Here is a 24883-nt window from a genome sequence, read left to right as displayed (position 1 = left end):
GGAGCGCCCGGGGGGAGGGGGAGGGAGCGCCCGGGGGGGGGGGGGGAGGGAGCGCCCGGGGGGGGGGGGAGGGAGCGCCCGGGGGGGGGGGGGAGGGAGCGCCCGGGGGGAGGGGGAGGGAGCGCCCAGGGGGGAAGGAGGGAGCGCCCGGGGGGGGCGGGGCCTCAGACAGGGACGACGCTTTACGCCGCCATTGTGAGCTGTGGACCCGCTGGGTGTCGCCGCTTGGACCCGCGGCCGGGCCCGGACCCGCAGACGGACGGACGGACAGGAGCGGCGCTGAAACCTGCAGCTTCCCGGCCGCCGCCGCTCCCCCTCCACCGGCCTCGTGCCCGCGGCGGCAAGATGGCGGCGCGTCGCGTCACGTGGCGGCAGCGCTGATGGCGGGGCGGGGACGTCACGTGACCCTCTGTTAAGTTGATTTGAGTGGGCGGGGCCGGTTGGTGCCAGTCGCTCCCTCATTGGTTGGGGCGGGATGGTCACGTGATCTCCATTCAAGACGGGCTGGGGTCACGTGGTGCCCTTTCATTGATGATGCGGAGCGGGGCCGGGCGTCACGTGCCGGACATTGATGGAGCAGATGGAGCAAAATGCTGGAGTAACTCAGCGGGACAGGCAGCATCTCTGGAGAGGAGGAAGGGGGGACGGGTTGGGCTGAGACCCTGCTTCAGACCAGGCCGGCAAGCAGAGGAAACAGACAACAGTCCAGCACAGGACTATGGCCCACTTCTCCTGTACTGACCCTGATATGACCCTGAAGCTGGAGGGAGGAATGTAGCAGGTGGGGAGAGGGGTGTGGAAAAATAGATGGGAGTCCACTGGGGCACATGGGCGGGGAGGGGGTATGGGAGAGACAGGGGGTATGGGAGAGACAGAGGGTATGGGAGAGACAGAGGGTATGGGAGAGACAGAGGGTATGGGAGAGACAGAGGGTATGGGAGAGACAGAGGGTATGGGAGAGACAGAGGGTATGGGAGAGACAGAGGGTATGGGAGAGACAGAGGGTATGGGAGAGACAGAGGGTATGGGAGAGACAGGGGGTATGGGAGAGACAGAGGGTATGGGAGAGACAGAGGGTGTGTGGAAGGGGGGGGATTAGTTGGACATTGACTGAAAATGGACAATTCAATGTTCATACTGTTGGTTTGAAAGCTACCCAAGGGGAATATGAGCTGCTGTTCTTCCAGTTTGTTTAAGTGGCCTGGTTCATGCAGTCAATGCAAAGGCTTTGTAGGGAAGGGCTGGTATCTAAGGAGAGACAGAGAACTGGAAAACTGAGTGAAACACAAAGTGCTTGAGTATCTCAGTGGGTCAGGCAGCATCTCTGGAGGGAATGGGCAAGCGATGTTGCAGATTGGAGCCCTTCACACCCTGCCAATATTAGAAAACGTGGGGCAGAGTCCCACAAACATATCAGGGTACTTTTCAGAGGCCACATGAGTGACATTGGTGCATTGTCATAATAGAATCTATTAAGCCGATAGCACCATGTACAGATGGATAAAGATTGTGAATATAAAACCCCATGTACAATTTTGGATTTCTTCTTTTCATATCTTTCTGAATATATTTTATTTTTTAAATAAAAAAGGAAATGGGCCATCCTGAATCATGTAAATGTTCAAGGCAGGGCTTTGGAAACTGAAGACAGACAGACAAAGCTGGAGTAACTCTGGGTCAGGCAGCATCTCTGGAGAAAAGGAATAGGTGATGAGTGGGGTCAAGATCCTAATCAGTGTCCAAAGCAAAGATTTTTAAAAAACAACTGCTGGAGGAATCTGGATCAGGCAGCATCTGTTTAAGTAGAGGACAAATCATGTTTCAGGTCAGGATCCTTCTTCAGAGTGATGGCGTAGAGGGGAGATAGCTGATAGAAAGATTTGAGGGTAAGGGTTGGGATAAGAGCTAGGAAGTGATCGGCTGACCCTGATGATCAGTCCGAAGTCCTGAATGAATGAATAAGTTTATTTGCCAAGTATGTGCATTTCCAAGGAATGTGCCTTGGTGCTCCGCTCACAAATGACAATGCAAACATACATTTAACAATTAAGAATGAAGCATAAACACATCGAAACAGTACGGATACAATATTATGGTCTAAACATGTAAGTGAAAATAAACCAGAGCAAAAAAGAGACTACAGACTTTGGTTATTGAGTAGAACAACTACTCGTGCAAAAAAAGCTGTTTTAATGTCTGGCTGTGGCTGCTTTGACAGTCCGGAGTCGCCTTCCAGAGGGAAGTACTTCAAAGATTTTGTGGCCAGGGTGAGTGGGGTCAGAGATCATCTTAACTGCTCGCTTCCTGGCCCTTGCACTGCACAGTTCGTCAATGGGGGGGAAGGTTGCAGCCAACAACCTCAGCTGAGCGAACGATCCGTTGCAGCCAACAACCTCAGCTGAGCGAACGATCCGTTGCAGCCTCCAGATGTGGCGCTTGGTGGCTGAGCCAAACCAGACCATGATGGAGGAGGTGAGGACAGACTCAATGATAGCAGTGTAGAATTGGAGCATCATTGCCTGTGGCAGATTGTGTTTCCTCAGTTGCCGCAGGAAGTACATCCTCTGTTGGGCCTTTTTGACTGGAATCGATGGTGCCCCCCCCCCCCCATTTAAGGTCCCAGGAGACGATGGTTCCACGGAACTTAAATGACTCCACAGATGTGACTGGTGTTGTTGATGGTGAGTGGGTGTAGGGGAGGTGGATCTCTTTGAAAGTCTACAATTAGTTCCACTGTCTTTAGAGCATAAAGCTCGAGGTTGTTGCGATGGCACCAGGATGCCAGCTGTGTCACTTCCCATCTGTAGGCAGATTCCTCCCCATCCTGGATCTGTCCAATGCATGTTCTGTCACCCATCCATGTTCTCCAGCGATGCTGCCTGACCCGCTGAATTACTCCAGCATTTTTTGTCTATCTAGGTGAGGAAGGATTAATTGGCAGGTGAGTTAGAGGTTATAAATACAGAAGACAAAATAATGCAAATGGCGCATAAAATGTAGAACCAGGGCTGGCATGAACAAGGATGGGGGCAGAAAAATGGTTGAATTGGAATTGGGAAGGGAGGGAGATGAGTGGATGGAGGAGTAAAAAGGAACTGGGTGATGAGGGTGGGGGGATTTATGCTGTTTTTAATAATTTTGCATGTGGCATTCACTGCCAGAATCAAAAATAAAATCAGGAACCAGTTTGCGATTTATACAGCTAACCTGTGGTCAACAGAGTAAATTAAAAAGAAATATGAATTTCACCATTCACACTACCTCCTCTAATCTTTCAGCCCTCTAGGTTTTCAGTGCATCTTCATACTTTGGTCTCTTGCATATTTCCAACGGAGATTTAGCATGGAAACAGGCCCTTCGGCCCACAAAGTCCACATAATAATAATAATAATAATAATACATTTTATTTATATAGCGCTTTTCATATACTCAAAGACGCTTTACAGAGATTTTGAGAACATAGGGAAATTAATAAATAGATAAATAAGTAAATAAATAAATGAACAGAGAAAGGAGACAGTAGGTGAGGTGACCTTCAGTGGTTGAAGGCAGTACTGAACAGGTGAGACTTCAGCGATGTTTTGAATGTGGTGAGTGTGGGGGAGTCTCTAACGGTTTGGGGTAGTGAGTTCCATAGGGTGGGAGCAGCGATGGAGAAAGCCCTGTCCCCCCAGGATCTGAGTTTAGTCCGGATGTGGGGGGATAGGAGATTGGCAGCGGCAGAGCGGAGGGTGCAGGTGGGAGTGTGCCTGTGGAGGAGGTCGGTCAGGTAGGATGGGGCCAGGTTATGGAGGGCTTTGTAGGTTATGAGGAGGATTTTGTACTGGATTCTCTGGGGGATGGGGAGCCAGTGGAGTTTATAAAGGACGGGGGTGATATGGTCACGGATCGAGGTGTGTGTGAGTAGACGGGCAGCGGAGTTTTGAATGTATTGAAGTTTATTGATGATTTTTGAGGGTGCGCCATAGAGGAGGCTGTTGCAGTAGTCCAGACGGGAGGTGATGAAGGCATGGATGAGGGTTTCTGCAGCTGTGGAGGAGAGGGATGGACAGAGACATGACCATCATGACCATCAATTGCCCATTCACACTAGTTCTGTTATCCCACTTTCTTCACCTACTCCCTACACATTTGGGGCAATTTTAGAGACAAATTAACCTACAAACCCAATTTGTCTATGGGATGTGGCAGGAAGCCTACACACTTGCAGGGAGAATGTGCAAATTCAACACAGACAGTGCCCAAGGACAGGTATCACAAAATGCTGGAGTAGCTCAGCGGGTCAGGCAGCATCTAGGAGAGAAGGAAGGGGTGACGTTTCGGGTCGAGACACTTCTCCAGGATCGCACACAGATCTCTGGGTGTGACGCAGCAACTCTACCAGCAGTGCCACTATATCTTGATTTAAAAAAATTAAATGTTGGTAACTTTGGTTACTAAAAATAATAAACTATTCATTTTCAGTCTTAAATATCTAAGTCACGCTATGTCCCCCTTTACAGCTATGTTTTAATTCAGTTCAATACTACGGGGCAGCACAGTGGCCGTAAAGTTGCTGCCTAAAAGTGCCGGGGACATGGAATCGATCCTGAATATGGGTGCTCTCTGTATGGAGTTTGCTCGTGCTCCCTTTGATCGCATGGGTTTTCTGGGGGTGCTCTTCTTTCCTTCCACATTCCAAAGACGTGCAGGGCCCTTTCTCAGACCCAACCCAAAACGTAATCTTTTCCTTCTGTTTATAACATTGTTTACAGAGTACTATGTTTACATATTGTGCTGTGCTGCTGCAAGTAAGAATTTCATTGTTCTAATTGGTTCATTAGAGAATAAAGCACTCTTGACTCACGTCCCGAGTGTGCAGAACAGAACTGGTGTACGGGTGATCGGTGGTCGGCATGGATTCGGTGGGCCGAAGGGCCTGTTTGCGCGCTGTATCTTTAAATAAACTAAAAACACTAAAACGAGAGTGTGTTTTAAAAAGGGTCTCGACCCGAAACGTCACCCAATTCCTTCTATCCAGAGATGCCGCCGGCCCCGCTGAGTTCCTCCAGGGTTTCGTGTCTATCTTGGGAGTGATTCGGCGTCGGGTTTCAGCGGTCACGGCGGGGCGGCGACAGGACAGCAATGGCGGCTAGATCTCCCACAATGCAAAGGGAGCGAGAAAGTGCCCGGCGCCGACCAGTTGCCGCGGCAGTGCGCATGTGCAGGGCGGCCGGGAATATGCGGGCGGCGGCAGTGCGCATGTGCATGGCGGCTGGGGACGCGCGGGCGGCGGCAGTGCGCATGTGCAGGTCGGGCCGGGGACGTGCGGGCGGCGGCAGTGCGCATGTGCAGGGCGGCCGGCGGTGCCGGCGGATGAGGAGCGGCCGGAGAGCGGAGACCCAGCGGCCCGGACACGGATGTCGAGGGGTGGGGGCGGAGAGTGACCCAGAGAGAGAGCGGGGGGGGGGGGGGGGGGCGCTCAGTGTTGACCGGTAGGTGACCCGGGGGCTCTGAGAGCGGTGCCCGTGTGCCGGCAGCGCATGCGCCAACCTCGGGCCGGGCCCGGAGCGGAGCGGAGCCGCCACAAAGCGCCGGGGCCGCGGCTGCGCGTCAGACGCCGCCAAATACGCGGGAAACCCCATCCCTGGGCCCAGGGATCCGGGATCGTCCCAATCCTGCACCGCGACCACCGGGCTGGAGCTGCAGCTGCAGCTGCCCCCCCCCCCGTCCCCATTCATTAACCCCCCCCCCCCCACACGGGCAGTTTCATCCCAATCACAGGGATTTGCATCAACCTCATTCAGGGATTGATCCCAATCTACTATCCCGCGGATTTCCATCCCAATACTGAGCATTGCACGACGCCCCCTTCCCCAAACCGAGGGAATTATCCCCCACACATACACGGGCATTTACATCCCAATCCCATGAATTTGTAACCTATCTAAATCAGGGATTGATCCCGACCCCCTATCCCGATGTTGAACATTGCAAGATGCCCCCTTCCCCAAACCTGGGGAATTATCCCACCAACCGCACATGGGTGGTTATTATTCCAAAGCCACGAATTTCCATCCTATCTAAATCAGGGATTGCCCCTCCCTCCCTCCCCCCCAGATCTCCCATCCCGGGGATTTCCCTCTGAATGCGGGTCCTTGCAGGATGCTCCCAGTGCAAACCTGGAGAATAAGCCAGTTCGGTATCTTGACTGCACATGCCCAGGTCATAGGTCATTCGTGCTAAACATTCTCGCTGGCCGAGCTGCTGTGTGTATACAGACCTGCGTTTCATCGGTATTTTCCAGGTTTGTTTCTTCAAGGTAAGAAAATACTGCTTTCAAAACTTAACTAGATGTATATATGGTTAATTTGTACAAAACTATGATGATTTTGTTGGTTTTATTGCTTTATGCTTCGGTGAGTGAGCGAGATCATGACAATTTCTTTTACATTGTAACTTGTACCAGTATGTAATGGACATGCTTACAGGACCCTATTCGAATTAACATATGATTGACCTTGTTATTTATTTTGTTTTATATGTTACTGGCAAAGCCAGTTGTACCGGTACGGTAGCGCAGCGGTAGAGTTGCTGCTTTACAGCGAATGCAGCGCCGGAGACTCAGTTTCGATCCTGACTACGGGTGCTGCACTGTAAGGAGTTTGTACGTTCTCCCCGTGACCTGCGTGGGTTTTCTCCGAGATCTTCGGTTTCCTCCCACACTCCAAAGACGTACAGGTATGTAGGTTAATTGGCTGGGTAAATGTAAATGTAAAAATTGTCCCTAGTGGGTGTAGGATAGTGTTAATGTACGGGGATCACTGGGCGGCACGGACTTGGAGGGCCGAAAAGGCCTGTTTCCGGCTGTATATATATGATATGATATGATACCAGGCCCTGGTGAGACCGCACCTGGAGTACTGTGTGCAGTTTTGGTCTCCAAATTTGAGGAAGGATATTCTTGCTATTGAGGGCGTGCAGCGTAGGTTCACTAGGTTAATTCCCGGAATGGCGGGACTGTCGTATGTTGAAAGGCTGGAGCAATTAGGCTTGTATACACTGGAATTTAGAAGGATGAGGGGGGATCTTATTGAAACATATAAGATAATTAGGGGATTGGACACATGGCAGGAAACATGTTCCCAATGTTGGGGGAGTCCAGAACAAGGGGCCACAGTTTAAGAATAAGGGGTAGGCCATTTAGAACGGAGATGAGGAAGAACTTTTTCAGTCAGAGAGTGGTGAAGGTGTGGAATTCTCTGCCTTAGAAGGCAGTGGAGGCCAGTTCGTTGGATGCTTTCAGGAGAGAGCTGGATAGAGCTCTTAAGGATAGCGGAGTGAGGGGGTATGGGGAGAAGGCAGGAACGGGGTACTGATTGAGAGTGATCAGCCATGATCGCATTGAATGGCGGTGCTGGCTCGAAGGGCTGAATGGCCTACTCCTGCAACTATTGTCTATTGTCTATTTGTGCAACTTTGGACTGGGAGTAGTACGTATCACCTGAATAAGTGGATGCAGAATGTGTGTGACAGCCACAACTGTCAATTCTGCCCACCTGCCTTCAAACTCGAGGAAAATAAACTGCAGATGCTGGTTTAAATCGAAGGTAGACACAAAATGCTGGTGTAACTCAGTGGGTCAGCCATCATCTCAGGAGAGAAAGAATGGGTGACGTTTTGTGTCGAGACGCTTCTTCAGAAGTCTGGAGAATAAGCGAGTTAGGTATCTCGCTTCAGACTTCTGAAAAAGGGTCTTTACCCGAATCATTACCCATTCCTTCTCTCCTGAGGTGCTACTTGACCCGCTGAGTTACTCCAGCATTTTGTGTCTACCTTCGATTTAAACTAGCAACTGTAGTTTTTTTTCCTAGTGTTTGAAGGGAGGTGGGCAGAAACAGTTTCCCTTTGCAAATTGACAGTTGTGGCTGTCACACACATTCTGCATCCACTTATTCAGGTGATACGTGGTACTCCCACAGCCCAAAGTTGCACAAATGTGCATGGCTTTGCCCAGTAACATATAAAACAAAATATATAATAAAGTCAATCATATGTTAAGTCAAATAGAGTCCTGTAAGCATGCCCATTACATACCGTACAAGTTACAATGCAAACAAAAATTGGCATGGCTTTGCTCACTCACCGAAGCACAAAGCAATAAAACCAACAAAATCAACGTAGTTTTGTACAAATTAACCGTAAATACGCCTAGTTAATAGTTTTGAAAGCAGCATTGTGTTACCTTGAAGAAGCAAAACTGGAAAATACGGATGAAAAGCAGGTCTGTATACGCGCAGCAGCTCAGCCGGCGAGAATGTTTAGCACGAGTGACCTATGACCTGGGCATGCGCAGTTGAGATACCGAACTCGCGTATTACCACCATACCTGCACAAGGGCGATCATTATCCCAATCCCAGGAATTTTCATCTGCTGAAATCAGGGATTTATTACGATCTTCCATCCCGCAGATATCCCTCCCAATGTTGAGCATTGCAGGATGCCCCTCCCACCAACCCAGGGAATTATCCCACCTGCACACGGGCTATTATTATTGCAATGCCAGAAATATTCATCCTTTCTAAATTAGGGATTGTTCCCTATCTCAATGTGGAATATCGCAAGATGCACCTCCCCTAAACCCAGGGAATTATCGCCCACCCACACACGGGCAATTTTGATCTCATTCCCAGTAATGAGCATCCTATGTAAATCAGGGATTGATTTATCCCAATGCTATCCCAATCCCAATGCTGAGCATTGCAAGATGCCCCTACTCCAACCCAGAGAATTACCCCCCACCCACACACGGGCAATTATCCCAATCCCAGGAACTTGCAGCCTACCTGAATCAAGGATTGCCCCCAACCCCGATCCACAATCCCGTGATTTTCCTCCCAATGCTGAGAATTGCATTGCTGAGATCTTGTGTTTCTCCCACACTTCAAAGACGTGCAGGTTAATTAGCTTCTGTAAAATTGTAAATTGTCCTATCATGTAGTATAGTGCTAGTATACGGGGTGATCGCTGGTTGGCGCGGACTCAGTGGGCTGAAGGGCCTGTTTCTTCTCTGAAGTCTAAAGTAAACTGTAAAGACAGCATCCGAGCAAAGGATGGATCCTGGGTCTCTGGCGCTGTGAGGCGGTGACTCTACAGTTGGACCACCGTGCTGTTCTTGAACTGTATATATGAGCTGTTGTGATGCGTTCTACCTTGGCTGACCTGCAGCTGCTGCCTGTGGTCTATTCTCAGTGCCCGCTCTCCAGGTGGGATCAGTCTGCCAACTCCATCTGACGCACGTGCAGCCATGTCCCAGGTGGCGGGTTTCCGAGTGGGCGCCGAGTTCTCGAGCTACAGCGAGCTGCACCGGGAGTACCGGCGCTACCAGAGGGACAGCTCCATACAGATGTGGACCAGGCACTCGCGGACCATCAAGGCGCAGCGGCGTCGGGCACCCAAGCGCCCGATGAACGACGCGCTGAACTTTGCCGAGATCGACTACGCGTGCATTCACGGCGGCAAGTTATTCAAGACCAAAGGATCCGGCAAACGGACAATCCAGAGATGAGGAAATACTTGCAGGGACACAGCGGCACAGTTGGTAGAGCCGCTGCCTCACAACGCCGGGGATCCCGGTTCCATCCTGACCACGGGTGCTCTCCGTGTGTGGAGTTTGCACGTCCTCTCTGTGACCAGCTGTGTTTCTTCTGTGGGCCTCAGTTTCCTCCCATATCCAAAACGTGCGGGTTTCTTGGTTAATTGGCCCTCTGTAAATCATCCCGAGTGTGTTGGGAGTGGATGACAAAGTGGGAGAACATGGAACATGGTCGACACCTGCTCCTGTTTCCTACGTTCTTATTTAAAGAAGTTTTATCCTTTTAAATTTAATTATATGTTTAGCTGGGTAGTTCATTTTGTTTAGAGTTACATCATGGAAACAGGCCTTTCGGCCCATCGAGTCCACACCGCCCACCAATCATCCATTCACACTAGTTCTATGTTATCCCACTTTCTCATCCACTCTCTACACACGAGGGGCAATTTACAAAAGCAAATTAACCCACAAACCTGCACGTCTTTAGAATGTGGAAGGAAACCACTTGGACAAAACCCACGTGGTCACAGGGAGGACGTACAATCTCCACACAGACAGCACCCGTAGTCAGGATCGAACCTGAGTCTCTGGCGCTGTGAGGCAGCAGCTCTACTGCTGCCCCTGTCTGTCGCTTTCTCTTTTTTTTCTCTGTCTCTCTCTCCCATCTCTTCATTTCTTTCTCTCTTTTGCACTCTTTGTTCATCTTTGATTGTGTGTGTGTGTGCATCTCCCCACCTCTCTCCCCCGTCTCACCTCTACCTCTCCCTCTCTCCACCTCTCTCCCTTTCTCTCTCTCCGTCTCCACCTCTCTACCTCTCTCCTCCTGTACCTTTCTACCTCTCTCTCTCCTTCTCTCTCCCCCACCACACATTTTCCCATTCCTACCCGCACCTACGACTCGCTGGGATTGTATAGAGTGGTAGAGTCATCCCACACAGAAATAGGCCCTTCGGTCCAACTTGCCCATGCTCATCGAGATGACCCATGTACACCAGTCCCACCTGCCCTCAGAACCTTTCCTATCCATGTACCTTTCCAAATGTCTTTTAAATGCTAGAGTACCTGCCGCAACTACCTCCTCTGGAAGCTAGTTCCATTTACCACCACACTGTGCAGAAAAGGTTACCCCTTACATTCTTTTTAAATCTTTCCCCTCTCATGTTAAACTGTCCTCTGGATCTTGATTCCCCTATCCTGGATAAATGATTTATGCATTCACCCTATCTATTCCACTTGTGACATACAATTTGCTGTGTTAACACAAGGGACACGGTATTATCCATGTTATCCCACTTTGCCATCCACTGCCTGCACACTTGGGACAATTGACAATTTGATAGTTTGTGTTTTATGGTTCAGAGACTGGATTGATAACCCAGTGCGATATTATCCCATTAAATCACAAAGGGTCTTCCGCCTGCAATGACCATCAAGCACCCAGCTTGTTATGTACTATGTGTAGGAAGGAACTACAGATGCTGGTTTACACTGAAGATAGACACAAAATGGTGAATTAACTCAGCGGGGAGGGCAGCATCTCTGGAGAAAAATAATAGGTGACGTTTCGGTTTGACACCCGTCTTAAGACCGAGAGTCAGGGGGGAGGTAAACGAGAAGTTTCTCCCACTCTCGTCATTCTATTAATTTCACTGTCGTCTTGCTTAGTTTCACTGTTTGTATCAACTTCTTATCACCTTCTCCACCGCCAACAATGGACCATTGTGGGCTCCACCTTTTCTTTATCATTGTTGCTGGCTTTGATTTGTTCTTTCATATCTTTCGTTCATTTGTTCTTTGTAACCCTTCATCCCCCTAGTTCCCTCTCCTCTGACTCTCAGTCTGATAAAGGGTCCCAACCAGAAATGTCACCTATTCCTTTTCTCCAGAGATGCTGCCTGACCCGCTGAGTTACTCCAGCATTTTGTGTCCATCTCCTTTGTTATGCACTATGTTATCTTACACCAATCCTGCATGAATCACATTTTGTTACAGCTGTTGCTTCAAGTCCCCCCAGTTTGTGAAAGAGTTTATTATCAGTCAAAGGGCAGTCATTCAGCACACCATCTTGTCTTCCCACTCACACTGCTTCATGGCCAATGTCAATGGAATATTTCTGTTGGATTCTGTGATGATTGTAAAAGATCGCCACACACTGCTGGTCTGAATCATCCTACCACAACGAGAGAGCAGTGCTGAACTGCGATCTTCCTCATTGGTGACCCTCGGACTATCTTTGTGTGGACTTTACCTTGCACTAAATGTTATTCCCTTATCGTGTATCTATACGCTGTAAATGGCTCGATTGTAATCATGTATTGTCTTCCCACTGACTGGTTAGCATGCAACAAAGCTTTTCACTGTACCTCGGTACACGTGACAATAAACTGAACTAAACAAAACTGAAGAAGGGTCTCGATCCGAAGCGTCACCTATTCCTTTTCTCCAGAGATGATGCCCGACCCGCTGAGTTACTCCAGCATTTTGTGTCTTATCGATTGCTGGTGTTCACCCAGTTGGCTTACACACTGCCTCCCACTGTCTTTTTCAGAACCAACAAGATGAAGTGTCCCTGTGTCATTAAAGTCCGTCTTTCTGCGGATGGAAACAAGTTTGTGGTGAAAGAGATGAATGAATCGCATAACCACACAGTGCCGCAGGTAAAAGCAGAACACACACACCAGCCAGGTGGAGTTGTTGGATCTGCCACTGCTTCAGATTGTCGGGTCACTGTGTGTGTCTGTGTGTGTGTGTGTGTGGGGGGGTGTCTGTGTGTGTGTGTGTGTTGTCCCACCTCTCCACGTTTTCAGAGAGCATTAGACTAGTTCTGGACACGCTCGGTTCCAGCCTTGGATCCTGGGCTGTTGAATATTTTAGTTCAACAATACAGCACAGAAACAGGCCCTTCGGCCCACCGAGTCCGCGCCCACCAGCGATCCCCCCACATTAACACTATCCTACACACACTAGGGACAATTTACACATGCACCAAGCCAATGAACCTCCATACCTGTACATATTTAGAGTGTCGGAGGAAACTGAAGAGCTTGGAGAAAACCCACGCAGGTCACGGGGAGAACGTAAAAACTCCACACAGACAGCACTCATGGTCGGAATCGAACTTGGGTCTCCGCCGCTGTAAGGCAGCAACACTACCGCTGTGCCACCATGCCATCCAGAATATGTCCACATAATTATTTACAACGAGCTTATAAGAACTCCGTCTCTCTGCCCGTGTCTTTGCCCGTGAGAGAATGTTACCTGTGGCACCAACACATATCGTTGGGACTTAAAACTGTAGGCTGCAATAAAATGGGATTTCTGCAGAATTGGTTCAAGAAAACATAATACATAGCAACAAAGATAGACACAACAAGCTGGAGTAACTCAGTGGGTCAAGCATCATCTCTGGAGAAAAGGAATAGGTGACGTTTCGGATCCTTCCCGGCTGGTCTGAAGAAGGGTCTCGACCCGAAATGTCACCTTTTTCTTTTCTCCAGAAATGTTGTCTGAACCGCTGAGTTGCTCCAGCTTTTTGTGTCGAGAATTGGTGTCAACTAGAATCTGGTGTTTAGTTTAGACATACAGCGTGTAAACAGGCCCTTCAGCCCACCGATTCCAGGCTGACCAGCATTCCCTGCACATTAATGCTATCCTACCCACATCAGGGACAACTTTCAATTTTAGCAAGCCAATTAGCCTATAAACGTGTACATCTTTAGAGTGTGAGAGGAAACCGCAGCTCCCGAAGAAAACCCATGGGGAGAACGTACAATCTCCGTACAGACAGCACCCGTAGTCAGGATCAAACCCGAGTCTCTGGCGCTGTAACACAGCAACTCTTCCGCTGCACCACTGTGCTGCCCCGACACATAGAGCAGAACAAGATGGGTGCTTGATGGTCATTGCTGACAATGTAGGTGGAAGAGCCGGTGTGGTTCTATGGGATGATATCACATTCCCCCACTGGGATATCAATCCAGCCTCTGAACTCTGACAACTTTGGCATTGTTTAACAGAGTCAGACTGATAAATCAATATCACTAGTCATTTCCCTCACAGGAACAAGTTTTATTTATGTAGTTCTAACGCACTAAAAATATCTCCAGCTTTCAGGGACTTTATCAAAGTAATTGATGTGAACTGCCTTAGCAGGGATTCTGGAGATGACCTATAACTTAGGTGGAGATGCTGGGTTTCAAGGAATGTCTTATAATGGGGTTTAAGGAGGCAAGAGTGTCTGAGGGTGATCTGAGAGAAGTATATCTGTTCATGAGAGGCATAGAATGGAGACTCTCAGACTATCCTTAATTGGACTTTACTGGACTTTATCTGATGCTAATCACTATTCCCTTTACCCTGTGTCTGTACACTGTGGACGGCTTAGACACAAAAATCCGGAGGAACTCAGCAGGTCAGACAGCATCTCTGGAGAAAAGGAATAGGTGACGTTTCGGGTCAAGACCCCTCTTCAGACCAGAAAAGGAATAGGTGAAATTTCAGATCGAGACCCATCTTCAGATCGATGCTTCCTGACCCGCTGAGTTACAGCAGCTTTTTGTATCTATCTTCGGTTTAAACCAGCATCTGCAGTTCCTTCCTGCACATTTCGACTGTGGACGGCTTGATTGTAATCATGAATAGTCTTTCCGCGGACTGGTAGCATGCAACAAAAAAGCTTTTTGGTACACGTGACAAGAAACTAGACTAAACTAGATGGGGAATATGGTCCGATTGTTTTTCCCCCATGGTAGTTGTGGAGGTGCAGAGACACAGAGGGAGAAAGTTCCAAATAGCTGTTGAAGGCAAAGTCAATTGGACAGGGATAAAAATTCAGGAATGGGCTGGGGCCAGAGTTAGAGAGATTTTGTATTATATATATCTGACCGAGGCGTAAATGTAGATGGGTTGGTGACTAAGGTTGCTAATGACACCAAAATTAGGAGTTGCAGACAGTGAGAAATGCTGTCTGTAGATATCAGAACGTAGACCAGCTGCAGAAAGGGGCGGGGAAATGGCAGATGGAGTTTAACCCGAGCAAGTGTGAGGTGATGCACTTTGACAGGTTAAATGCAAGGAGAGAGTATACAGTTAATGGCATGACCATTAACAGCATTGATGTGCAGAGGGATCTTGGAGTTCAAGTTCATAGCTCACTGAAGGAGGCAGCACAAGTAGATGGGGTGGGGAAGAAGGCATCATAAGTGATAGGAGCAGAATTAGGCCATTCAGCCCATCGTCTATTCCGCCATTCAATCATGGCTGATCTATCTCCCTCCTAACCCCATTCATCTGCCTTCTCCCCATAACCCCTGACACCAGCAATAATTAAGAATCTCTGCCATAAATATATCCACTGACTTGGCCTCCACAGCCTTCTGTGGCAAAGAATTCCACCAATTCACCACCCTCTGACTCAAGAAATTCCTCCTCTCCTTCCTAAAGGAATGTCCTTTAATTCTGAGGCTATGGCCTCTTGTCCGACACTCTTCCACTGGAGGAAGCATCCTCTCCACATTTATCCAAACGTTTCACTATTCGGTACGTTTCAATGAGGTCCCCTCTCATTCTTCTAAACTCTATCGAGTACAGGCCCAGTGCTGACAAACGGTCATCATATGTTAACCAGTATGGGTGAAACGTGTGGTATGCTTGTCTTCTGTGCTAGGGGCATTAAATATAAGAGTCAGCAAGTCATGATGCAGCTCTATAGGGCTTTAGTTAGACTGCATTTGGAGTATTATTTGCAGTTCTAGTTGCTCCATTACAGGAACGGTGTGGAGGCTTTGGAGAGGGTGCAGAGGAGGTTGACCAGAATGCTGCCTGGATTAGAGGGTTTCAGCTACAGGGGGAGGTTGGATAAACTTGGGTTATTTTCTCTGGAGCGTCAGAGGTTGAGGGAAGACTCGACGGAAGTATATAAAGTTAAGGTCGGCAGTCAGAGGCTTGTGCCCAGGGTGGAAATGTCCAACACTAGACGACAGAGTGATATGGTGAGAGGGGGGAGGTTTAATGTGCGAGGCAAGATTTTTACACAGAGAGGGGTGGGGGCTGGGAATGCACTGCTAGAGATGGTGGTGGATGCAGATACGATAGGGGTGTTTAAGAGGCTTTGGGAAAGGCACATGGAAGTTCAGGGAATTGAGCGATATGTATCATGTACAGGGAGATGAGATCAGTTCAACTTGGCATCATGTTTGGCACAGATAATGTAGGCTGGAGGGCCCATTCCTGTGCTGTTCTGTGTTCTAATATGGGATCTGAGCTTAGTTTACAGATACAGCATGGAAACATAGGCCTACCTAGTCCACGCTGATCATCGACCACCTGTGTGCACTGGTTCTATGTTGTCCTACTTTCTCATCCACTCCCGACACGCTCGGGGCAATTTACAGAGGACAATTGACCTCCAAACCGGATGAACTGACCCTAGGATCTTGCTTGTACCCCACAGGAAGAGGAGGAGAGGCTCCGGCACCAAAGGCGCTTTGTTACAGCGCTGCGCGTGGACCCCACTTCCATCGTCTCGCTGCGGAGTAATGGAGCAGGTGTCCAGGTGCAGCTGGGGGAGGTTGCCAGCAAGGTGCTCGCTGATGAGGATGCCCATAGCCCCGCACGCAAGGAGAAATGGGACGAGTTCAAGGCCAACAAAACCGACTTGGAGATGATGGTGCCCACACTGGCAGCCGTCAAGGGTAAGGTCATAAGGAATAGGAGTAGAATTAGGCCATTCGGCCCATCGGGTCTACTCCGTCATTCAATCATGGCTGATCTATCTCTCTCTCCCCTAACCCCATTCTCCTGCCTTCTCCCCATAACCTCTGACACCCGTACTGATCAAGAATCAAGGTAGGTGAAGGTGTCCTCGCTTGTCCCAGGCCTAACCGGCTGCTCCAGGTTTGCACCACTCCCTCTCTTGTCCTGGGGTATCCTGCATCCTTCCTTCATTCCGGAATAATGCGGATCACCCCTTTATTGGGTTAATGATGAGCATTTGATGGCTCTGGGCCTGTACTCGCTGGAGTTTAGAAGGATGAGGGGGGACCTCACTGAAACTTACCGAATAGTGAAAGGCCCGGATAAAGTGGATGTGGCGAGGATGTTTCCACTAGTGGGAGAGTGATGGAACAGAGGGCACAGCCTCACAATAAAAGGACGTTCCTTTAGAAAGGAGATGAGAAGGAATTTCTTTAGTCAGAGGGTGATGAATCTGTGGAAATCATTGCCACAGATGGCTGTGGAGGCCAAGTCTGTGGCTATTTATAAAGCAGAGATTGACAGGTTCTTCATTCGTTAGGGTGGCAAATGGGGTTGAGAGGGAAAGATAGATCAGCCATGATTCCTAGACTCTCCCACAGGTGGAAAGATCCTTTCCACATGCACTCTACCCTGGCATTTCACTATCTGGTAAGTTTCAACGAGGCCCCTCCTCATCGTTCTAAACTCCAGCGAGTACAGGCCCAGTGCCGTCAAACACTGATCAGATGTTAACCCAGACATTCCTGGTATCATTCTGGTAAACCTCCTCTGGACCCTCTCCACCGCCAGCACACCCTTCCTTAGACATGGGGCCAGAACTGCTCCCAATATTCCAAATAAATGGATGAGGATTGGGTGTGGATCCTCCTTCCCCCATCTCATGATAGTGCACTGTCTTGTCACTAGATCGCTCCCTCCTCTCCCCTGGGATAGTCAATGACTTTTACACTTCAGAGATACAGCGCGGAAACTGGCCGTTTGGCCCACCGAGTTGGTGCTGACCAGCGATGGTCCTGTCCGCTAACTTACACACACAAGGGGCCATTTCTTTTTACAACTTACTGAAACCAAGTAACCTACAATCCTGCAAGTCTTTGGAGTGTGGGCGGAAACCGAAACACCCAGAGAAAACCCATGAACGTACAAACTCCGTACAGACCGCACCCACAGTCAGGATGGAACCCGGGTCTGTAGCGCTGTAAGGCAGCAACTCTACAGCTGTGTCCCCAATACTTTCTCATGGGATCGCTCTTGGATCGTGCCACGCACTCTTCAGATGACTCTTCCCTCCTGGAACCCCACCCAGGCTGCATCTGCAGTTCCTTCCTCCACCTGTCACTTGCAAGGCTTTGTCCTGCCCCCACCTCTCTTCCAGCTTTCTTCCTCCCCCCCTCCCCCCCCCCCCCCCCGACTTGCCACAATTAGTTGAAGAAGGGTCCCGACCTGATACATCACGTATCCATGTTTTCCAGACATGTGTGGGAAAGAACTGTAGGTGCTTGTTTACACCGGAGATGGACACAAAATGCTGCAGTAACTCAGCGGGTCAGACAGCATCTCTCAAGAAAAAGAATAGGAGACGTTTCAGGTCAAGACTCTTACTCAGACCGAGAGTCTGGGGCGAGGGGAAACTCCAGAGATGTTGCCTGACCTGCTGAGTTACTCTCGCACTTTGTCTTTTGTCATGAACCAGCATCTGCAGATCCTTGTTTCTCCAGAGTTTGATAGAGCTGCATCTTGACTATCTGACTCTTGTACTCAATGCACCGACCGATGAAGGCAAACGTACCTCACCACTGCCACTGTGCGTTACCAGTGCTTTGTTCAGAATCCATTTCAGAATCAGACTCAATTTATCGGCCTAGTTTGTACACAAACAAGGAATTTGATTTGGTGCTTTACTACACGTGATAAAAACACAAGACAGCAGACAATTAAAAAAACATTATAATTAAACAATGTAAAAAAAAGTGCAAGAGTAATAAGTGGCAGCTTTGCTAAATATTGCACGTGTAAATATCTAAAATGCACTTGGAGAGTTCATAATTGTTTGTCTTACAGACCAGAATGTAGTGGTGTAGAGTGGTTGTTAACTAGACCTACCACTCGTGGGAAGAGGCTGTTTTTGTGTCAGGATGTGCCCAGAGGGGAGGGCTTCATGAGAGAGTTAGATATACAGTGCATTCAGAAAGTATTCACACACCTTCACTTTTTCCACATTTTGTTATGTTACAGCCTTATTTTAAAATGGATTCATTATTTTTTTATCATCAATCTACACACAATACCCCATAATAAAAAAGTGAAAACAGGTGTTTAGAAATTTTTGCAAAGTAATTAAAAAGAAATAACTGATATCATATTTACAAATGTATTCAGACCCTTTACTCAGTACTTTGTTGAGGCACCTTTGGCAGTAATTACAGCCTCAAGTCTTCTTGGGTATGACGCTACAAGCTTGGCACACCTGTATTTGGGTAATTTCTCCCATTCTTCTCTCAAGCTCTGTCAGGTTGGATGCGGAGTGTCGATGCACAGCTATTTTCAGGTCCCTCCAGAGATGTCCGGGTTCAAGTCCGGGTTCTGGCTGGGCCACTCAAGGACATTCACAGACTTGTCGTGAAGCCACTCCTGCGTTGTCTTGGCTGTGTGCTTGGGGTCATTGTCCTGTTGGAAGGTGAACCTCCTCCCCAGTCTGAGGTCCAGAACGCTCTGGAGCAGGTTTTCATCAAGGATCTCTCTTTACTTTGCTCTGTTCATTTTTCCCTCGATCCTGACTAGTGTCCCAGTTCCTGTCGCTGAAAAACATCCCCACAACATGATGCTGCCACCACCATGCCTCACCGTAGGTATGGTATTGGCCAGGTGATGAGCAGTGCCTGGCTTCCCCCAAACGTGACGTTTGGCATTCAGGCCAAAGAGTTCAATCTTGGTTTCATCAGACAAGAGAATCTTATCTCTCATGGTCAGTGAGTCCTTTAGGTGCCTTTTGGCAAACTCCAAGCAGGCCATCATGTGCCTTTTACTGAGGAGTGGCTTCCGTCTGGCCACTCAACCATAAAGGCCTGACTGGTGGAGTGCTGCAGGAAAGTTGGCCTTCTGGAAGGTTCTCCCATCTTCACAGAGGAACTCTGGAGCTCTGTCAGAGTGATCATCGGGTTCTTGGTCACCTCCCTGACCAAGGCCCTTCTCCCTTGATTGCTCAGTTTGGCCGAGTGGCCAGCTCTATGAAGAGTCCTGGTGGTTCCAAAGTTTTTCCATTTAAGAATGATGGAGGCCACTGTGCTCTTTGGGACCTGCAATGCTGCAGAAAGTGTTTTCTACCCTTCCCCATATCTGTGTCTCGACACAATCCTGTCTCGGAGATCTACGGACAATTCCTTCTTCTTCATGGCTTGGTTTTTGCTCTGACATGCACTATCAACTGTGGGACCTTATATAGACAGGTGTGTGCCTTTCCAAATCATGTACAATCAATTTAATTTACCACCGGTGGACTCCAATCAAGTTGTAGAAACATCTCAAGGATAATCAATGGAAACAAAATGAACCTAAGCTCAATTTTGAGCGTCATAGCAAAGGTTTGAATACTTATGTAAATGTGATATTTCAGCTATTTCTTTTAAATTAATTTGCAAAAATTTCTAAACACCTGTTTTCGCTTCTTCATTCTGGGGTATTGAGTGTAGATTGATGATTAAAAAAAAGAATTTAATCAATTTTAAAATAAGGCTGTAATGTAACAAAATGTGGAAAAAGTGAAGGGGTCTGAATACTTTCTGAATGCACTGTAGGTCTTAGGGCTGATGGAATCAAGGGATATGGGGAGAAAGCCAGAACAGGGTACTGATTCTGGATGATCAGCCTTGATCATATTGAATGGCGGTACTGGCTCGAAGGGCCGAATGGACTACTCCTGCACCTATTTTCTGTGTTTCTACTTCAAAGAGTTTGTGGCCAGGGTGAGAGCGGGTCAGTCCCTTGTTCTGCCTGTTCTTGTCATATGAGGAAAGACTGGGGATGTATTCACTGGAGTTTAGAAGGATGAGAGGGGATCTTAAAGAGATGTATAAGATTATAAAAGGACTGAACAAGCTAGATGCAGGAAAAATGTTCCCAATGTTGGGGGAGTCCAGAACCAGGGGACACAGTGTAAGAATAAAGGGGAGGCGAGGTGAGAAGACACTTTTTCACCCAGAGAGTTATGAATTTGTGGAATTCTCTGCCACAGAGGGCAGTGGAGGCCAATTCACTGGATGAATTTAAAAGAGAGTTAGATAGAGCTCTAGGCGCTAGTGGTATCAAGGGATATGGGGAGAAGGCAGGCACCGGTTACTGATTGTGGATGATCAGCCATGATCACAGTGAATAGCGGTGCTGGTTCGAAGGGCCAAATGGCCTCCTGCACATATTTTCTGTGTTTCTCTGACTCTTGTCTGCGTTTGCTTGCAGACGGCACGGTGGTGGTGGTGGTGAACAAGGCCAACGTGTTGCAGGCCATCTACTACCAGGACGGCCGCATGAAGCAGACCTTCGATAGGTTCCCCGAGGTGCTGCTGGTGGGTGCCACCTACAGCTGGGCGGGCCTGTGGCTGCCCACCTACCTGCTGCTGGCCATCGATGGCAACGGGGAGAGCGAGCTGGCGTGCCTGTGGTTCCTGCAGAGCGAGGAGCGCGAGACCGTCCGGCAGCTTCTGCGCATCTTCAGGCAGAAGAACCCGGCGGCGGAGGGAACGCGGGCGGTGGTGGTCGGCGGCAAGGCATGCGACGGGGAGCTGGTGACCGACGTGCTGCCCCACTGCAAGCCGCTGGCCTGCCTCGCCCACACCCTGAGCGTCTTCCAGGACCACGTGACCGCCGAGAAGCTGCACGTGACCGCCGGGCAACAGTAAGCACTGGCACCGCCATTCCCTCGTGGGGCCGGAGCGGAGCGGGCGGGTGGGTGGGGAGCCCAAATATTCCTCCTCCTGTCAGATTGTGTTGGTTTGTTAAAGTTGTGACTCTCGTCCCTCTGCACAATCCAGTCTCCCCATGTCCCATCTCCTCCACTCTCTGCCCTCTCTCTCTTTCTTCTTTCCTTCTTTCTTACCCGCTCCTCCTTCCCTTCTTTCTTTCTCCCCCTCCTTCCTCCATCTCCCTCTTCTCCTCCGCCCCTTCTCTCCTTCTCCTCCGCCCCTTCTCTCCTTCTCCTCCGCCCCTTCTCTCCTTCTCCTCCGCCCCTTCTCTCCTTCTCCTCCGCCCCTTCTCTCCTTCTCCTCCGCCCCTTCTCTCCTTTCCCCTACTCCTGTTTCTTCCTCCTCCTCCTCACCCACTCCACCCCTCCTTCACCCACTCCTCCCCTCCTTCACCCACTCCTCTCCTCCTTCACCCTTCCTCTCCTCCTTCCCCGTCCTCCACTCTTCCCCCTACTCTCCTCCTCCCGCCTCCTCTCCTTCCCTCTGCTCTCCTCCTTTCCCCTCTCCTCCACCATCGGGCAACAATAAGCTCTGGCATCGTGATTCCGTCGTGGGACCGGAGTGGGCGGGGGAGGGGGAGGTTGGGTTATCCCAAATATTCCTCCTCCTGTCACGGCGTGGGTCAGATAAGGGTGCGACTCATTCCTCAACATGGTCTGCACAATCCAGTCTACCCCTGCCCCACTCTCCCTCCTTTCCACCCTCTTCTCCCCCTTTGCCTGCTCCTTCCCCTTTTGCCCCCTCCTCTCCCCTTTCTGTAGATGGGGTATCTGGTCAGCATTAGATGGGGCATCTTGGTCAGCATTAGATGGGGCATCTTGGTCAGCATTAGATGGGGCATCTTGGTCAGCATTAGATGGGGCATGTTGGTCAGCAAGGACGAGTTGGGCCGAGTGGCCTATTTCCGTGCTGTTTGACTCCACTGTTCAGTAGTCATTGAGGAGGTCACTTTATTTTTCGTAGGGAAAGAAATGGTGGAGTTTTTCTTGTAGCCGGTGGGGACTGTTGAGGTGAGAGTTTGGTTTATTTTCTGAAATACAGATTGGAAACGGGCCCTTTGCCCCACTGAGTCCAGCCCGACCATTAATCACCCGTTCACACCAAAGATACTAGAGGAACAAGATAGACCACTCGACGTTAAAAAGCGTAGAAGGACATGGCACCATTTTAGTGGGCAGAAAATTGCAGAAACATTTAAAAAGAAAAAATAACAAAAATGTATGAATTGATAGATGTTATTTTCTGCATTTTAATGGTATCATCACACATACTGTTCCCCCAAAACACTGATTACACTGCGAGAGGCAGAACGAACGGCGGGGTTTGCTTACTAAAATGGCGGACGTCCCGCTCCTTTACACACTACACTTCAGTATAGGCGAATTCAACGGAGTGGTCCATCTTGTTCCTCTAGTATCTTTGGTTCACACTAGTTCTGGGCGACACACGGGATAATTTACAGAGGCCAATTAACGTACAAACCTGCACGTCTTTGGAACTTGGGAGGAAACCGGAGAACCCGGAGGAAACCCACATGGTCACAGGGAGAGCGTACAAACTCCACACAGACAATGCCTGTAGACAGGATGGATCCTGGGACTGGCACTGTAAGGCAGCAACTCTACCGCTACGCCACCTTGCTGCACCGGGAGGTACCTCACCTTGTCTCCTCTTCCCTTTCTTCCCGCCAGGAGCCAGCTGCTGCAGATCCTGCACAGTATGTGTTACGCCACGTCAACTGAGGACTACGACCTGCTGTACCGCCAGCTGCTGGACTCCAACGCGGAGAGCGCCGTCGACTACTTCCACAACACGTGGCACGGGTCCCGCCGCCAGTGGGTGGAGGGCTTCAAGCACGAGAACGAGAGCTACCTCACCAGCACCCTCCAGCGGGTGCAGGTGATGAGCCAGAGGCTGGCGGCCGCGGTCGAGGACTTCTCCAACGTGACCTCCTTCACCCGGGACCTCCTGAAGGCCGTGGACACGGTGCGGGCCGAGTGCGACCAGCGGGTGTTGCAGAGTGAGCCCCCCGCAGGGCCAGAGGACAACTCCGCGGAGTCTTCCTACCGGGCGCTGCTCACCGACTTCGCCTTCCGCCGGGTGCGGACGGAGCTGCAGGAAGCGGAGTCGGTCTCCTTTCTCAGCGTGGAGGCCGAGAGGGCCTGGCCCGTGTGCCGGCGCCGGGCCCTGGTGACGGACCAGGCCAGCTGCCAGTGTGCCTTCCGCACCTCCATGAGGCTCCCCTGCCGGCACGTCCTGGCTCTCCGGCGGCTGCTGGGCTCCGACCTCTTTGAGCCCTCGCTCTGCGCCGCTCGCTGGACGCAGGAGCACTTCCTCGCCGGTCAGCTCCCGCCCGCGTCGCCGAGGGAGCGGGCCAAGGTGCAGCAGGAGCGATACCGCCAGGCCCTCAAGGTAGCTCGCAAACTCTCCTCCCTCGCCGCCCGGTGTCCGGCCGAAGACTTTGGCAGGTGCCTGGCGGTCATGACGGCCGTCACCGACATCTGGGCCAGAGGTGGCCAGGTGCAAGTCACCGAAACCAATGGTTTGTAGCGACGCAGTCTCAGAGAGAGTGAAGCAACGACACACAAAACATGGAGCAGCACAGCACAAGGACAGGCCCTTCAGCACATAATGAACATGATGCCAAGACCATCGCTTATCTACCTGCATATCATCCATATCTCCCCATTCCTTGCATACCCATGTGCCTATCTACTGCCTCGTAAACTCCATTATCACATCTACCTCTACCGCCACATATAGTTCATAAGATCATAAGTGACAGGAGTAGGATTAGGCAATTTGTCCCATCAAGTCTACTCCGCCATTCAATCATGGCTGATTCATCTCTCCCTCACCCCATTCTCCTGCCTTCTCCCCATAACAGAGAAACATAGACAATTAGTGCAAGAGCAGACCATTCGGCCCTTTGAGCCTGTACGCACCGCCATTCAATGTGATCATGGTTGATCATCCACAATCTCCCCCGTTCCTGCCTTCTCCCCATATCCCTTGATTCCGCTAGCCCTAAGAGCCCTATCTGACTCTCTTTTGAATGCATCCAGTGAATCGGCCTCTACTGCCTTCTGATGCAGAGAATTCCACAAATTCACAACTCTGGGCGAAGAAGTTTTTCCCTCATCTCAGTTCTAAATGGCCTAGCTCTCATTCTAAAATTGTGGCCCCTGTTTCTGGACTCCCCCAACATCGGGAGCATCTAGCTTGTCCAATGTCTTGGCTGCCCGCCACTGTATGTTTCTTTTCTTTTTTCCTAATCAGATGTGCAGCACTTTGGTCAACGTGGGTTGTTTTTAAATGTGCTATACAAATAAAATTGACTTGACTTAATAATCTTATATGTTTCTATAAGATCTGCTCTGATCCTAAATTCCTGTGAATACAAGCCCATTTGTTCCATTCTTGCGTCATATGCCAGTCCCGCCATCCTGGGAATTAACCTCGTGAACCTACGCTGCTCTCCCTCAATAGCAAGAATGTCCTTCCTCAAATTTGGAGAACATAACTGCACACAATATCCAGGTATGGCCTCACCAGGGCCCTGTACAACTGCAGAAGGACCTCTTTGCTCCTCTACTC

The 24883-nt window shown here is 49.8% G+C and overlaps 1 protein-coding gene across 1 annotated transcript; it reads left to right on the top strand.

Annotated features, from left to right (window-relative positions):
• Positions 1 to 9237: 9237 nt before the first annotated feature.
• LOC144591451 (zinc finger SWIM domain-containing protein 1-like) lies at positions 9238 to 24601 on the top strand. The gene is made up of 5 exons (XM_078395620.1): positions 9238 to 9542; positions 12122 to 12232; positions 16027 to 16267; positions 20784 to 21219; positions 22978 to 24601. Exons 1-5 carry the CDS (start codon positions 9288 to 9290, stop codon positions 23834 to 23836), a joined length of 1902 nt encoding a protein of 633 aa, XP_078251746.1. The 5' UTR covers positions 9238 to 9287; the 3' UTR covers positions 23837 to 24601.
• The last annotated feature ends 282 nt before the right edge of the window (positions 24602 to 24883 follow it).

The sequence above is a fragment of the Rhinoraja longicauda genome, unplaced genomic scaffold (assembly GCF_053455715.1).
Source record: "Rhinoraja longicauda isolate Sanriku21f unplaced genomic scaffold, sRhiLon1.1 Scf001037, whole genome shotgun sequence".
NCBI classification, from domain to species: Eukaryota; Metazoa; Chordata; class Chondrichthyes; order Rajiformes; family Arhynchobatidae; genus Rhinoraja; species Rhinoraja longicauda.
The sequence above is the reverse complement of the archived record's forward strand: the minus strand, read 5'-3'. Positions and strand labels throughout refer to the sequence as shown.

What these genes read in the sequence shown, in the direction of transcription:
- LOC144591451 (XM_078395620.1), top strand. Translation starts at nt 9,288, where the DNA reads ATGTCCCAGGTGGCGGGTTTCCGAGTGGGCGCCGAGTTCTCGAGCTAC. An exon ending in ATAACCACACAGTGCCGCAG is followed by an intron (nt 12,233 to 16,026) that starts GTAAAAGCAGAA and finishes TGTACCCCACAG; the next exon opens with GAAGAGGAGGAGAGGCTCCG. An exon ending in CACACTGGCAGCCGTCAAGG is followed by an intron (nt 16,268 to 20,783) that starts GTAAGGTCATAA and finishes GTTTGCTTGCAG; the next exon opens with ACGGCACGGTGGTGGTGGTG.